This window comes from Uranotaenia lowii, chromosome 3, assembly GCF_029784155.1.
Source record: "Uranotaenia lowii strain MFRU-FL chromosome 3, ASM2978415v1, whole genome shotgun sequence".
NCBI classification, from domain to species: Eukaryota; Metazoa; Arthropoda; class Insecta; order Diptera; family Culicidae; genus Uranotaenia; species Uranotaenia lowii.
Genome location: NC_073693.1, coordinates 43,733,824 through 43,750,215, shown reverse-complemented (window position 1 = coordinate 43,750,215; position 16,392 = coordinate 43,733,824). Strand labels below are relative to the sequence as shown.

Genomic DNA, 16,392 nt, shown 5'->3' with positions numbered 1-16,392 from the left:
TGACAAATATTCTGACTTTACTGTGATTAAACCCGAAAATTTCCGGTTTTCTGTTATGCTTTTTCCATTAATTTTATTGAAAGGTCTTGACAAATTGGTTGTTTTCTACAGTTCGCCAAGAAAAATCAATCAACATTATCTTATCTTTTCACATTTTTCCTATTAAGAATTCAAAATTTTTAATTTTGAAAACAAAACATGAACAAAATCGAACAACTCTGTAAACTCGGTGATAATTCTCAAAATTCTGTGTACTGTGACACTAATTCTGTGATGAAAATTTGTTCAAAATTCTGTAAAATCATAGATTTTTCTGTGATTTTGGCAACATTGGTGTTAATCTGAATTTTGAGTCTGAATTTGTAATCCAACCAGAAAAAATGCAGTTACATACACTACTTTAGAGTAAATGTATCGAGAGATTGATCTTTTTGTCCTAGAAGTCTTTAGATAGCTTTTAGACAATGAGCATGACAGTTCCGATTCAGAAATTACCCTTTAACAAACTTCTCAAAGTTTAATTTCCTACAGAGTAGGGTACGTGCTCGTAATTTTTACAATGCTCCTAATTTTTTCGTTCTTTTATTTCGCGCTTATTAGAAATATAAAAACAATGATTACGTCGAACATGTCTAGTTTCATGTCTAGTTTAGATTTATTAGAAACTCCCAACTTTTTTAATAAACTTACATCATTGCTGCTTTACTTTTTTGTAAGTGATGTGAAGTATTGACATTTTGAAAATTTTTAGATTAATTTAAAAAGTTTAAAGTTTTAAATAAAAGTAAATGTTTTAAACATCTGCTGATGGGTGAAGAAAAGTAACTCGAAACGTTGCGAAAATTCAAAAAAAGTTGTTTCACTCACTGAAGAAAGTCACACTTTTTTTTGGGGTCGCCTGTAACCTATACGTTGCATCTCTCTGATGCCATCTATATGTCAAATGAAAGTGCTAACTTTGCTGCCCACAGTGGCAGAGTTTCGTTTCTGTGCAGTTTGTGTACATTAAGTTGTGAGTGGCAGAGTTGAGAGCAGTTGTTATCGCTGAATATGTGAGAGGGTACAAACCCGGACACATATTCAACATATTCAAACACCTAAAACCGCTCGTAATCAACCGGAAATTCGTGTACCAGACCATAAATCGAACCTAGAGACCAGAGGCACCGAGGACAAGACACGATCTGGACGACCAAGGTCTGTGAGAACTCCAAGGTTGAAAAAGATTATACGAGACCGGACGTGCGCGCCGCTTGCGACGACTTTCCGAGACGTCTGAAGCTCGATGAGTTACTGATAAAGCTATGAAAGTCAGATTCTGATTTTCATATTATTCTTTGAAATATTGAGACTTTTCTGTGTGACCGGACTTTTTTGTCATCCTGTATATCAATGATGATAGCAAATGACTTTTCCAGTATGATGAGTGAGATCAGTTGTGCGGCAGTCTTGAATGGACCTGAAAGGAACCCACTACTGGGACTTCACATTGGCGATCTTGCCAGGTGTAGCTGTGGTGTTCATCCTTCGGTTGAAGGGAAATTCCAAGCCTGAGCCTATCCGGGATAATAAATTACTTAAAAGGGACCTCAACTCAAGGGGGCTCAACATGATTGAAGATAGCAATCCATAGCACAAGTGACCACTTTCAATGCAGCCTTCAAAGAGATCATTTGTGCGGTAGTCTAGAAAGAGTCATAGGACAAGTACTAGGGCTCCAGTAGAGATAGATTTTTTCAAATTGAACATCCAAAAACAACTATAATTGGAAATAGGGAAAAATCAATTTTCATGAGAAATCATCAATCAATTTGGCGAGCATTGCAATGTTTGTTGTAAGCTATTAAAATAAATCAATCAATGGTTGTATCTTTTCACTTTTTTTCTATTTTTCAGATTCTGATACAAAATTGATTACGGAGAGACTTTTCGCGACAATTATTGGTTCTCGGAATCGTAACATTTTTTATGCGTCGGAAATCTTGGACAAATAAATGAAAATTTAATTTGAAATTATGAATTTCTGTTTGATTAAATTTAATTTAAACAAATACAACATTTGAAAAACTTCATTGTTGTCTGCTCAAATAATATCACAGAAAAATAGCTTTTGCAGAGAAAAAATGGATGCCCTGAGCTCGATCACTTTCAATTTACTTGACCGCTCACTTAAGAAAATTTTCACTTCACGGTCACTTAAAATTCACATGAATTCACGTATGGTCAAAAATCATTCCAGAGGTCACTTATATTTCAAGTGAAAATTATTTTCAGTGTAGATAGGTGCCAGTAGTTTCATTTTTTTTTTCAGAGCATCGAGAGAAGAGCGTTGATTCAGATCTTACCAAGAGCTTTCAACTTGCCTTGTGAAATTCTCGAAACAGACTCTTCGGGATTTGTAAAAGTAGATCGCCTTTCCAAAAAATCGTGTGGCACGATTGGTCATGAAAAGTGCTCACTAAAAGGTCCAGTTATGATGAAAAGAATCGCCACTCCAATTTAGTTTAACCGGTTTTAACTGAGAGTTATGGCTCGGTGGAAGCTTTTAAAAATTTTTGCTTCCAATCCACGGGCGAAGGAGTTTAAGAGTACAAACACAGTGAGCGCGAAGCAAACTGCAAAGCAGTGATGCTAGGTGTCCTGATTTTCGGAAGGGCGTCCTGGTTTTTGAAAAATGTACTGAATTTTCCTGAATTCTAAACTGTAATTTGATTTATGGTTTAATTTCGGCGGATTTTTGAGAAAACCACCTGGCATCCCTGTTGCGAAGCGGAATGTAAATTCGCCGGATAAATTTCGGAAGTTCGTTTTTGAAGGCAGGCCACAGTGCACGCGAATTTCGAAGCGTTTCAACACTGAAAAAAAACTTTTGGTGTTTTGCAAAAATTAATCAATTCAAAAAATCTTAGTTTATAGAATCAAATATTTGAGACGTACTGCGCGAAAATCTATCCGCGCAAATTTAAAAAAAACGCGGTAATTCCGGAAGCCGCGATAAAAAAACCTTGCGAATTCCAGGATCGCAGCGTGTTATGAAGAGGAATCTTAAGGAAATGAATACTCGGTGCCTGGACTTTGTGAGGACATCGGAAAAAAGATTTCAGACGCCATTTTGAAATCCATGATGGCGGCTTCCACCTCACTTCAAAATGTTTTAAATGACTGAAAATCGCATGAAATACCCACAATATGGGTATTAGGTGGAAGGAATCAATTTGAAAAAAAGTTGAATTTCGCTATCTGACGCTTTGGTACGCCATCTCGAAATCCAATATGGCGGCTTCCTAATCTGACAAAATTATGACAAAAATATAACAAAATTGTGAAAAAAATATGACATTATGACAAAAAATTACGAAGCTCTGACAAAACTTTGAGAAAAATATGACAAATTTGATAAAAATATGACAAAAGTATGAGAAAAATATAGCAAAAATTTGATAAATTTGACCATAAAATGGCAAAACCATCACCAAAATATACAAAAAAAAAATTAATATAAATATGACAGATGACAGTATTTTGAAAATAAAATAACAAAAAAATGCAATTATAACAAAACTCGAAAAAAAACATTGACAAAAATCTGAGTACATGGAAAATATAACAAATGTGATAAGAGATGATTTAGCTGAAAGCTGAAAATCACTATAATAAAGATACCAAAAAAAAGTCATAAAAATATGACAACTATAATAGCTAATGAAAAATAGGCAAATAAGAAAAAAAAATGCAATAAAAAGACAGAAGTCTGGCAATACTATGATAAAATATACAAATGTGATAAAGATTTTTGTCAATTTTTGTCATTTTTTTATTTGTCGCATTTTTTTGTCATAGTTCTGTAAGATTTTTTTCATTTGACTGTCAATATTTTTTTCACAGTTTTGTCTTTTTTTGGTTCGGTTATAGTCGTTTAACATCTTCTCTTCATGTCATTCACGACTTTTATCAACGATTCAATAGGCGGAAAATTACTGAAAAACTTATCCGGTACAACTCGGTTCCATTTTTATCATATTTTCCATCGCCTTTTCAAAGGTTAAATCATCGTTAACGGAACTTCTAAGCGCTTTTTATGCAACTTCTTTAAAGAAGGTCGATAACGTTTGCTTAACAATTTTACGCACCGTTAAGATACTTCTAGGTGTTTAAAAGAACCTATATGGGAATTCAAAGCGACATGTCAAAAATGTCTGTCAATTTCTTGCCATGGTATTTGTTTTGTTTGTATGTCAAATTTTTATATATATTTTAGAGAAATCCAAGATAATTTGTCCATGCAAATACGATGCATCCATGTTTACACTGCCGGCCAAAAGCTTGGGATCACCCACTAAAAAACATTCAAATTTTGATTGTTCATATCTCAGCCGTCTTAGGAAATATTGCAAATATTCTGATCTCATTTGAAAGATAATGAGCAATAGTTATTTCGGAGGTATTTTGCCCAGATATATTTTTTTAGTTTTGTACCTTAAACTAAACCTAAAGTTAGAACATTTTCAAAACATCGCACTCAATATTCAAAGCCCATCATCTCAGGATAGAGTGGACCAAACTTTAAAATTTGAGTTCCATTATAATTCTTATTCTTTACTTCTCAAAACACATTAAAAAAAAACTTTGTGAAAAAAATTAAGAATGTACTATAAATTAATAAAATAAACACTTAAGTTATCGTTCAAACTAAATGCCGTTGAATTGAAAATATTCTTAGCGTAACATTGATCGTTACTGTGATGTGCATCGAATGCTACGCAAGATAACTTTCCGGATTATACAAGAAATCTCCTAAAACCGTTTATATAAAAAACGGCATTTTCAAAGCCTTAGTATAGGAGAAAAAAAATTCATCTGAATTTCGTTTAAACAGAAAATTTTATTCATGGATAAAAACTATTTTTACCACCATGAGAGGAACCCCAATTATTGGAGATAGTCAGAATTCATCCGAAACAAATTTTATAACAACTAAGCTTATCGGGATCCTCAACGTCAGTTCAAACCGCATGGAAACGTTTTTTTTTAGAAAATACACTTAAATCTAGAGAAACGCGAAGACAAACAGGTAGGAATGTTAGTGTCAATAAAGTAATTGTGGCTTAGAGTAGTTTTAGTGATAGTAAATAGCAGTTTGTTGATTGTTCTCAAAGATTTTTTTTTTGTTGTGCCCAACGCAATAGAAAATCGGTGCTCGATTACCGAAATGTACAAAACCGTTTTTGAGCGAAAGTAGAAAATGTACTAGTTGTTGCGTGATTTCTGTTTGTGGGTGCATAAATGTTTTCAGGCGCTTCGAAATGAAATGACTTTTTTAAAGGGAAGATTGAAATAATAAAATAAAACTGCTCGCTAGATTGCCATTGGTAATTTTGTTTGTTTTTTTGTGACAGCAGCCAGAAAGCACGCCATTTTGTTTGGATTTTTTCCTCTAATTTATGTAGCTTCTTTCACTCTAATTGTACTTTGTTTGTGTTGTTTGTAGCTGTTGTGATCAAAATGTGCTGTTTGTTTTGTTTTTGTTGTGGTTAGAGTTCGAAAAGGCAATTAGACTAAAACTAGTTTTGATAAGTATTGTGATATGGTTAGTTTTCCGATAGACAGAACAGAGCGGTGTAATCCAAAAAACCAAAAAGCCCAGTAAAGCGTTCGCTTAAGCGCTATGCCATATACTTAAAAGTATAATAAGTTAAGAAACTAAACGATAACGGGACATGATGAAGGGGGTTAACTGAATTGAAAAGCCATGTAAAATATAAGTAGATATCATGAATGTACGTAGCGATTGTCCCTCGAACATGTGTCAAATTTTGTTAGTGTTTCCTATTCTGATTGAGATGTTTTAAATTAAAAACTAAAACTAAAACTAAAATTTAAAAAAATATTGAAAAGAAAAGTCTTTTCTCCTTAACTGATATTCAAAAATTATTCTGAGAAAAGCATTTCGTTTCAAAAGGAAAACAAAAATATACCAGGAAATCCATCAAACCGGATGGATTCGATTTCCTGGGATCAAAAACTGTCCTGAGTGGTTTATTTTTCCAGAAAGAAAAAAAAAACGCGATTGGCGAGAAAACAACACGATTAAATCGAAACAAAAATAAAAAAACCCATAAAGAGGAAAATTTATGTAGGTATAGGTGGGATAAAGATGGCATAGTTTTTTTTTTGTGTATGGTAGTTTCTTAAATTCGCGCGAAAAAAAAACGAGGGAACGGGGTTTTCAGTTTCCGTAAAAACATGGTGTGTTTGGTTGAGGGGAAAGGAACAGGAAGTTCTGAGAGCAAAACTGTCTGCCTCGGGGCAAGGCTAGCTAGCTAGCTAGCGCGCTAATTACCTTGAGCTCTTCCTCCATTTCCGACATTTTCCGCTCCATCGCTCGTCTTTCCCGCTTTTCCAGCTCGGACAGTGAGTTGTTCTTGGTGGTCTGCCAGGGGGTATTAGGTAAGGAAGAAGAAAGACAAATGAGAGATGGATTACAGAGCGAACCCCCCTTGATTTAATTTGGTATGGGAGCTTCGGGTGGGGAACATTTGGGGGGAATGCTTCAACCAGTCAGTAAGTGGTTTATTAATGGATGCAATCTTTCCACTGGCCCATCGACCGAAAGACCGGAGCGTTAATTAAAAATCTATGTTTGGACATTTTTGACTACAAGGCAGTTATAACTGGTTTGACAAATGATTTTGCCGCTAGAAATTTATGTTCGAATTGTGATAGGAGAACCTGAATTAAATTCAAACTAAAAAAAGTCTATTCAATTCTAAAGAAACTTTAAAAGGCGATACTTACCGCGGTTGTGAACCTTTCGAGGGCCGACTTCAAACTGAGCACTTCTTCATCCTTTTTCCGCAGGGTGCCCTTGAGCACATCATTATCAGCTCTGTAAAAATGGAAGAAAACAATTATTACTATTAAAAACAGCGTACCAAAAATATGATCGATAAATTAGACTGAGTCGATTTAGAGTCATTAAAGAATTTCTCAAACCCTGCGGTCTTAAAAGCTTCGTTTTGGTTTAGAACGCATCCATGATTTTTTGTAGAATTTGAAGAGCCTGCTTATAGTTTTTGTGCAAATTTATAAATTATCAAAAGAAATTTTTTTCGCGGAACAACTTTATTGAAGACCGTAACTTCGTTTATAATTAGACGAAAAAGTGTTTAACAGGAGTATGTCTTTTGGCATTGAAAAACAAACAATTCAATTGACATCACTGCTGGTGCCTCGCGAAGTATTCAATGAAAAGTAGTCATACAATACCTCACTACACTGAACCCAAAATCACACTTAAAATACACTTGAAGATTCACAATTCAGCGAATTTCTTCATTTCAAGTGACTCATGTACATTTCACTTGCCCCCCCACTTAAATTTAAAGTGAGCGAGTCAATATTCACTTACTCATCACTTGAGTTTTAAGTGACTGGCACTTGAATTCTACTGGACGTCCACTTACTTCTCCGCTCACTTGACCGATCACTTAAAATTCAAATGAATCTACGAATAGCGCATGTCAACAATGTTGGGACTGAATGTATTTATTGTGATTTGGAAGGGAAACAAACGAGTTGTGTTTGCGCTAGTAGACAAAGAAAAGAAGCTATTTATTAGTATTCAAACAATTGTATACTTCCAGAGCTCGATGAAAGTATCGTTCAGCATTGCCATGATGTTGGTTTTTTGTGATAATAGGTAAATTGTGATGAATAAACCGTAACCATAATATTAAATTATATGTTTCTTTTATTTCTACTTTTTCAAGCCGTCAAGTCCTGAAGACAATATCTAATTATGTTTTTTTTGGGAATTTTCAAGCTCAACAAAAATAAAAGTAAGTATAAAATCCAGTGAATACTCGACAAATATTAAATTTATTTATTATTAATTGCAGAAAACAACAACAAAAATTTCCTGTTTGAGTGGAAAACTGAAGGTTTTTTCAAGTCGGAACATTTCGTTCAATAATTGAGTTGAATTAATTGAAAGAAACTGATATTTTCCATTTTTTTTATTTCATTAATAAAATGAATTGAATCACAAAGTTAATTAATAATCAAAATGCCGAAATTCCACCTGAAAATTCTCTTTACTAAAAGATATAAGCGACCTGAGCAAACATTCAAAAACTTCAATTAAGTTTATTGTTTTTCAATGCCAAGATATACCCCTCTTAAACAGCCAATAACTTTTTTGTATATTAGATTCGAAGTTACGGTCTTCAACAAAGTTGTTTAGCAGAAAATTTCCTTTAGAGAATTTACAAATTGGTACAGAAACTAAAAACAGGATTGGTTCCACAGAAGAAGCAAAGCTGATGTTGATTTTTCTGTACAAAATATTCAATTTTCCTATACAACCCTAAAAGTTCAAATTTACTCATGTAAACGTTACTTAAAAATTCAGCAAAAAATCATGGATGAGTTTTAAACCAAAACTAAGCTTTTTAGGCCCCAGGGTTTGAGAAATTCAAAAATGACTCCAAATCGACTCTATCTATTGATACATTGATTACAATAATGGTTTTTTTTTCTGAGTAAAATAGCTTGCACGGCACTCTTATATCCCAGACCATTTTCTTTTTGTGTTTGCTAGGAATATCCAGTTTATTATGATGTTTCATAAGGCAACCGTTTAGGACCACTTTTCTGATTGTATTATGTTGAAAAAAATGTCTGTCCAATTCATATCATACGCTGATTTCGCACCCCAATGTAGTCAGGGACTTTTTCCAGCGTTCAAAAGAACAGCAATCTGGCTTCCAATATTCACTAAAAAGCGTGTGTTCAGTTCGAAATCAACTTGATTTGGAAAAATTATTCAGCATTTCTGTCATTAGACGTTAATTGGTGGATCAACCCAAAACAAACAATAATGACCAACGTCTACAAAATGTTTGGCATCCAATTTTTCCCTTCTGGATTGTTTTTTTGACTTGAAATTTGAATAGAACTTTAAACCTCTGGCTTATTGGTCTCATGCCGCAGTAAAAGGCCGTGTGAACGGTGGAGGGAGCGTTCAACGGTTTAAACCCCCGTCCCTTCCCAGACTGATTTTTCCAAATAAAATTATCACCGTAGTAACTAGAAATTACTTCATCTTAAAAGGTGCTTAAAAAAAGGGGTTATCCATAGAGGCAAAAATTGGGATCGCCTTCGGCGGAAATTAGGCTTAAATCAAACTATGCTTTAATAATTCCATTTTACGACACTTTAAGACGTTCACAAATTGAAACTTATTTTTAATTGTAAATTTCAATTACAATTCAATCAACTTTTAGTATAGGAACTCAAAACTTGACATACAAAAACCCTACCTCGTCATAAGAATGGGTTTTGATCAAGAACATATTTTGAAACAAACCATTTCAACTTCAAAACTTAGGCTGGAACAAATATCAGTTCCTACTTTTGTCACCCCCAAATTTTCAAAAAACCCGAAGGGGAGAGTAAATATAATTTTAAGTATTTTATGTTAATTTAAAAAAAGTCAGATATCCGAAAGATTACAAGACTAAAAAACAAAACTCGAAAGATGGGAGTTATTTCATTCTAGTATTCTTCATTTTATTGAATTTTTCGATAAAAAATTACTTGATTTATATGTTTTGTGCAATGATATATTATGCAATTTTCTTGCATTCAAGCTTCCGTGCAACTCATTCCAATTTATTTGTTTTTCGCATTATTTTTTATTATCCCCTCCTCGCGATGTTCCAACTTCGATTGACAAAAGAAGAATTTGAAATTTGTTCCGGCCTTATTTCACCTCTCACGATGGTCAATAGAATAAGCAGAAAAAATCAAAAATCTAATATCCTCTACTTTATTACTTAAAATTTTGATGATGATATCTTTCCAATTTTTTTTTTATTGTTTAATTTTACTTTTTTAGATCATGCATCATCAGCATCGTAATATTATTCCTTAAATGAATGAAATATAATAAACACAATTAGAATCAGATTTGATTAAAAACCCAAAGATTCTACCTTCTGTTCTTTCCGGGACCCAATATTTTAATTGAAAGTGACAAAATCTTCAGAGCTTGTAATTTTGAACTTAAAAAACTGCGATTAAAGTTAATTTTAATTTTCAAATTCTAAAAACAATTCGAAGTAGCAACATTAAAATTAAATTAAAATACGCAATCTATATATATAAAAATGAATTTCTGTCTGTCTGTCTGTCTGTCTGTCTGTCTGTCTGTCTGTCTGTTCCCTATAGACTCGGAAACTACTGAACCGATTTGAGTGAAACTTGGCAGGGTGGGGTATTGAAGGCAGGGGAAGGTTCCTATTATGGTCTGAGACCCCTCCCTCTCTCATGAAGGGGGGGGAGGGGCCTCCCGAATAAAAGACAATTTTTTTGCATAACTCGAAAACCAATCAAGCAAATGGTATCAAATTTGGCATGGGGTGGTATTTGGGAACGAGGAATATTTCCATGAATGTAAGGTACCCCTCCCTCCTCTCAGTGGGGTGATATGAAGGGGGGAGGGGGCCTACCTCACAATTTTTCAAATAACGGGAGAAATAATCAAGCTAATGGAACCAAATTTGGCATGGAAGGGGAAAGGAATACGAGAAATGGTTCTATGATTATTTCAGACCCCTCCTTCCTTCCAGTGGAGATACATGAAAAAGGGGGGGGGGTGGCTAAACCCTTTTTTATTGCATAACTTGAGAACTATTCGAGCAAATGAATCCAAATTTGACTTGGAAGGGTATTTGGGAACGATAAATAGTTCTATGAATATTTGGTACCCCTCCCCCATCCAGTGAGGAGATAGAAAGTGGGGAGGGGGCTTTGTTACAATTTTCAGAATTACTGGAAAACTAATCAAGCAAATTAAACCAAATTTGGCATTGGAAGATATTTGATTACAATGAATGTTTCTATGATCTTTTGAGAACCCTCCGTTCTTCCAGTTGGAAAATCTTGAGGGAGGAGGGTGCTTCCTTACAATTTTTTACGCCACTCGGGAACTAACCCAGCAAATAGAACGAAATTTGGCTTGGGAGGATATTTGAACATAAGGAATGTTTTTATGAATATTTGGTACTACTGCCTCCTTCCAGTGGGGTGATAGGAAGGATAGAGGGTGGCTCCTTTACAATTTCTCGCATAATTCGAGAACCAATAGAGCTAATGGAAATAATTTTTGCATAGGTAAGCATTTGGATAACTACGTAAAATAGTTATTTGCTTATTTCAGACTTCTTTCTCCTTCAATTGGGGATACAGTTAGGAAAGACGGGAGCTCACATACGATTGTTTTGCATAAACCAAGAACTTTTCTTACAAATGGTACGATCCACTCCTTCCAGGTAGGGGATAGGTAGGAAAAGGGGCTTTGATACAAATTTTATAGCATAACTCGACAACTAATAAAGCAAAGAAACCAATTTTCGAATGAGAGAGTATCCGAGCACAAGAAATGTTTTTTCCTGTGGTTTAGCAATCTTTCCCTCCATTCAGTGGAACGATAAAAAGTGGGAAGAGGGTCTCTCATACACTTTTTTTAATGTTTCGATAACTAATCGAAAAAATGGAATCAAATTCGTATGTATGGAGCATATTTGTGTACGGGAAATGTTTCTTCGATGGGTTGAGACACCTTTCTCTTGCCAAAGGGGAGATATAAAGTGGGGAGAGGGTCACCCATTTTTTGAATAACTCGAGAACTTATCGAAAATGAAGTCGTATATGCAGAGGTGCAAAGAGATCCCTTTACGCTACATGCAGTGCCGATTCTTACAGCCCGACGTCAGCCACGAAAGAATCATCTTGCAAAGTTGCAAACTGATTCTTTTCCCCTTACGTGCAGAACGTCGAACGTGTCTGCAAGTAAAAGTCAACCGCGCGATGACTGCACGTTCCGAAAATTACAAACGATTCTCCGAAGTTAGGAACAGTTGCAAACTTGCAAGCCCGAAGATAAAATCCCTTGAGCCGAACAGAAAGAATCATTTCCGAAGATAGCTACAGTCTGTAAATTGCTTGCTTGCAGACTTGCAGCGCGGCGATGTACGTTTGCAAACTTGCAAGTTGCAAGTTACAGAACGGTGGACTCGTTCTTGTGCGGATGGATTCGTTCCACTAACCTAAGCTAAGACCGACTGAACCGAATCCACGGAGGAAGAAAGTGATAGGCCGAAGAACCACCGCCACCGACCATCAATTCAGTTGCCGTTCAGCCATCGAAGCGTGCGCGCGTAGCGTATGTACATGGCTATCAGCATAACGCTCGGCGCGCCGTACTACAAAAGTAAGGACATGATGGAGTTGTTGTTGGTGCCTTCGTGCTCGTTTCGTTTCCTTCTAAGACGGATTCGAAAGGAAGTGGTGCCCAAATTTTATGGTCGAAAGCGTGATATGTTTAACCGTGAAACGTCCAGCTTTTTATAAGCAGTATCGTAATATCTGAAATATATACAACTGTAGAGTAAGATTTTTAAAATTAAAGTTTCTACGAAGATTGCAAGTAATTTTGGCTTTGAAGTCAAAGAAATTTTGTTGGTTTTTTCCTTCTGTTGAAACGAAATTCTGATGAAAATTTGTACCAAAATGAATCATAGATATTTTTCAAAGTATAACTTAAAACGCTTTACAGTCTTCAGCAAAGAAGTAAAACATAATATATAGTCAATGATTGATTTATCATAGAACTGTTTTTTAAAAGCCTTATCAGTAAAACTGGATGCGAAAGACAAAATCTCACCAAATATTCGAGTTCAGTACGCCAAAATCATTCAAAACCAGTTATAAAACATTGATAGAAGATTTGAATCAAACAGAGTGTGGAGTTTTTGAGTTCAAGGTTGGAATGACGACGAACAAGCACTGAATTTCTATTGAGTTTTGAACTGAGCTGTACAAACTTTCTGTAAAAAACCAAATGAGTGTTGCAGACCACAGAAGAAGACATGACTCCCAAGATTACTTGGTAAAGATGACGTGATTCTTACTATTACTATTATAACTTTGTTTTATTTATGTAACGTAAGATTACAATCTTTTAAACTGTTACAATGTGGTGGATGTTTCTTGATTCTTTTTTAAACTAATATTCAAATCGTTCCATTTTCGTAATTCTAAATTAAATCATGTCGTTTTACTCCATATATTCTTCTAGCAGACTTCTTTTAAACTCTGATTTCTTGTTGATTAGTTTTAAATTAGTTGGGAGACTATTCCGATTTACAATGCCTCTAACAAAAAAGGATCTGCCATAATAAGAGGAGCTGTGCGGAGGGATGAGTATGTTTCCAGTGCGAGAATTTCTTAGCGGAGTGAGCAAATTTTTCAAATAATCTGGCTTTCCAGTGCTGATAATTCGATGCATCACCATGCATGATCGTAATTTATAGAAATTTTCGAATGAACAACCAATGAGAACTTTTTGAAGATGGGAAACTCGAGAATAACGTGACAAGTTGAAGATATATCGCACACAGGAGTTGAGGGCTACTCGCAACTTATTCACAGATCTATCAAATGCATTCAAATAAACAAAATCACTGTAAATAAACAAACGATAAACATAAGTCTTGAAAAGTTTTAATTTTGTAGCTGAATCTAAATGTTTAGTTGTTAGGTTTAATCTTTTTATTGCACCATAAATCTTGCCGCATTGAGCATTAACATGTCGATGCCAGGTTAGATCTCTGTCAAAAACAACACCAAGATTTTCGGCGTAATCTACAAACTGAATAACACTATTATTAAGGATAAGTTGCGGGTAAACTGAAGTAGATAATTGTTTACCAAAAAACAAGGCTTTAGTTTTTGATGGATTGATTGGGAGAAGGTTTGCATAAGACCATTGATTCAGCTTTGCAAGATCGTGATTTATTTCATCAAAGAAATCATTTATATTTGAATTGCGTTTAGAGCAAAGATAAATTTGCACATCATCAGCGAAAAGATGAATAGAGCAATGTTCTAAAACGGATGGGAGATCGTTAATGAAGAGCGAAAAGAACAAAGGCCCTAGAATTGATCCTTGAGGAACACCCGATTCGATTGTTACAAACTCAGAGTTGCATCCATTGAAGAAAACAGATTGAGAACGGCCTTTTAAGTAAGATTGCACCATTTTTACAGCTGAACTGGAAAAATTATATTTGGAAATCAATTTATTGATAAATACAGTATGTGAAACACGATCAAAGGCTTTTGCAAAATCTATCATCAAAAGTATAGCAATTCCTTTTTTGTCTAAGCTAAACGCAATATCGTTATGCACTTTCATGAGTGCAGTTTCTGTGCTGTGAGATGAGCGAAAACCAGATTGAAATTCATATAACATATTATTTTGATTAAGGTAGAGTGTCATTTGTTGTTTGACTAATTTTTCAAAAATTTTTGAAATTGCACTCAGTATACTAATAGGTCTCAAGTTAGCCAAGTCAAGAGCTTTCGCTTTTTTTGGGATTGGAATTACTTTAGATTTTTTCCATTGGTATGGAAATTTGGAAGTTTTTATAATGGTATTAAAAATGTGACTAAGTGCAGGAAGAATGAATGGTAAAGTAATTTTAATTAGACGGATTGGTATTTCATCCACTCCTAGAGCATTCGATTTAACCGAATTAACAGCGTTAATGATTTCGTAGTCTTCTATTGATTTAAATTCAAATCCTTGTGAGTTAGAAGGGCAATGCAATTCTTCAACTCCGAGATGAGTAAAGTTAGAAGAGAAATAATTGTTTATTTCGGCAGCAGAGAAGTTTGACACAGCCAAATTTCCTGCAGATTTTTTCAATCCAAACTTCTTCAAGTTATTCCAAAATAATCTAGCAGGTAAATCAAGATTGAGGCGATTTTTTTCACGCGCAGTTTTTGCTTTAGTAATCATCATGTTCACTTTATTTCGTAGGGATTTGTACTTATTTCTATCTTCGATAGACTTGGAATTCTTCCAAGAATTATAGGCCAAATTTCTGTTTATGATAGCATGATTTATTTCATGGTTAAACCATTCATTCTTACGGTTTCTACGATATTTTAGCGGAAAGAAAGACTCGTGAGTTCCTAGCAAATAATTATTAAAAATATCGACTAGCATATCAGAATCTTCAATGCTATGGAAACGGGTCCAATCCGATTCTTCGAGAAAAGCCGAGAGTGAATTTACATCAAAGTTTTTGTAATCACGAAACCAAAAACCATCTTGCGGAATATTTTTTGGGAAATCAAGCGATGCTAAAATTAAGTCATGGTGCGAAATACTTGGCAAGGAAATTTGACTAAATCGGTGTATGACATCAGGAGAATCTGTTAAAAGTAAATCTAGTAAAGAACTACCGGTATTATGGAAAAACGTGGGTTCTCTATTGACACAGTGAAAATTTGAGCCACTCATGAATTCTTTAAACTTTTGGATCCTCCCAGATTGTTTTAAAAGATCAGCATTAAAATCAACTTTTCAATTCATCTTTTTGTCCTTTTGTGTCCACAATCGCGCTTAACTTTATTTGGCAGGGCTTGAATATTCACTTCCGATGCAGGTACTTTTTGGGTGGAATAACTGAATAAGTCTAGAGCTCTACGAAAACGCGTTTATCTAAACATCCCTTCAGGATGTCAAAAAAAAAAAAAAAAATGTAAGCAAATGAAACTGAATTCTAAATTTGAAATTTACACAATTTAATCTGTGATCCTACTAATCAAGTGATCCTGCCTTCGGAAAATCGATTGAATTTTCGGGACGTAACTTCAAAGAAGTTTTCGGGACGAAACTTCAAAGAATTTTAACGCAGCACTGTTTTAAAACATCCTAGATGATTTTTCAACATAGTTTGGATCAGTTTTATTTAACAACTTTGTGTTCATAAATAACTTGTAAGATGACAAGGTTATAATCAAAACTAATTTGCTTGTATTAGCTTTGATGATTTACATCAATCACCCTGGTATGATAATTGAAAACTAAAATAACAGTTGGGCACCACTTCCTTTCGAATCCGTCTTAGAAGAAAACGAAACGAACACGAAGGCACCAACAACAACAACTCCATCATGTCCTTGCTCTTGTTGTACGGCATGCCGCGCGTTATGCGGATAGCCATGTACATACGCTACGCACGCACGCTTCGATGGCTGAACGGCAACTGAATGGATAGTCGACGGCACCTCGGCCTATCACTTTCTTCCTCCATGGATTCGGTTCGGTCGGTCTTAGGTTAGTGGAACGAATCCAACCACACAAGAACGGGTCCACCGTTCTGTAACTTGCAAGTTTGAAAACGTACATCGCACCATCCCGCTGCATGCAAGCAACTTGCAGACTGTAGCTATCTTCGGAAATGATTCTTTCTGTTCGGCTCAAGGGATTTTATCTTCGGGCTTGCAAGTTTGCAACTGTTCCTAACTTCGGAGAAT

At 35.0% G+C, this 16,392-nt stretch overlaps 1 protein-coding gene across 14 annotated transcripts in view; it reads right to left on the bottom strand.

The window, feature by feature from the left end:
• Nucleotides 1-16,392, bottom strand: part of LOC129757385 (protein phosphatase 1 regulatory subunit 12A) — a 211,625-nt gene that overhangs the window by 23,609 nt on the left and 171,624 nt on the right. For all 14 annotated transcript variants that reach the window (XR_008739689.1, XR_008739677.1, XR_008739680.1 and 11 more), the window contains 2 exons: nucleotides 6,796-6,886; nucleotides 6,341-6,430 (listed from right to left, as the gene is read on the bottom strand). Coding sequence is in view for 1 of the 14 variants with exons in the window: in XM_055754594.1 (XP_055610569.1) it covers nucleotides 6,341-6,430; nucleotides 6,796-6,886 (181 nt within the window). In the remaining 13 variants the exon portion in view is untranslated. The remainder of the gene's footprint in view (nucleotides 1-6,340; nucleotides 6,431-6,795; nucleotides 6,887-16,392) is intronic.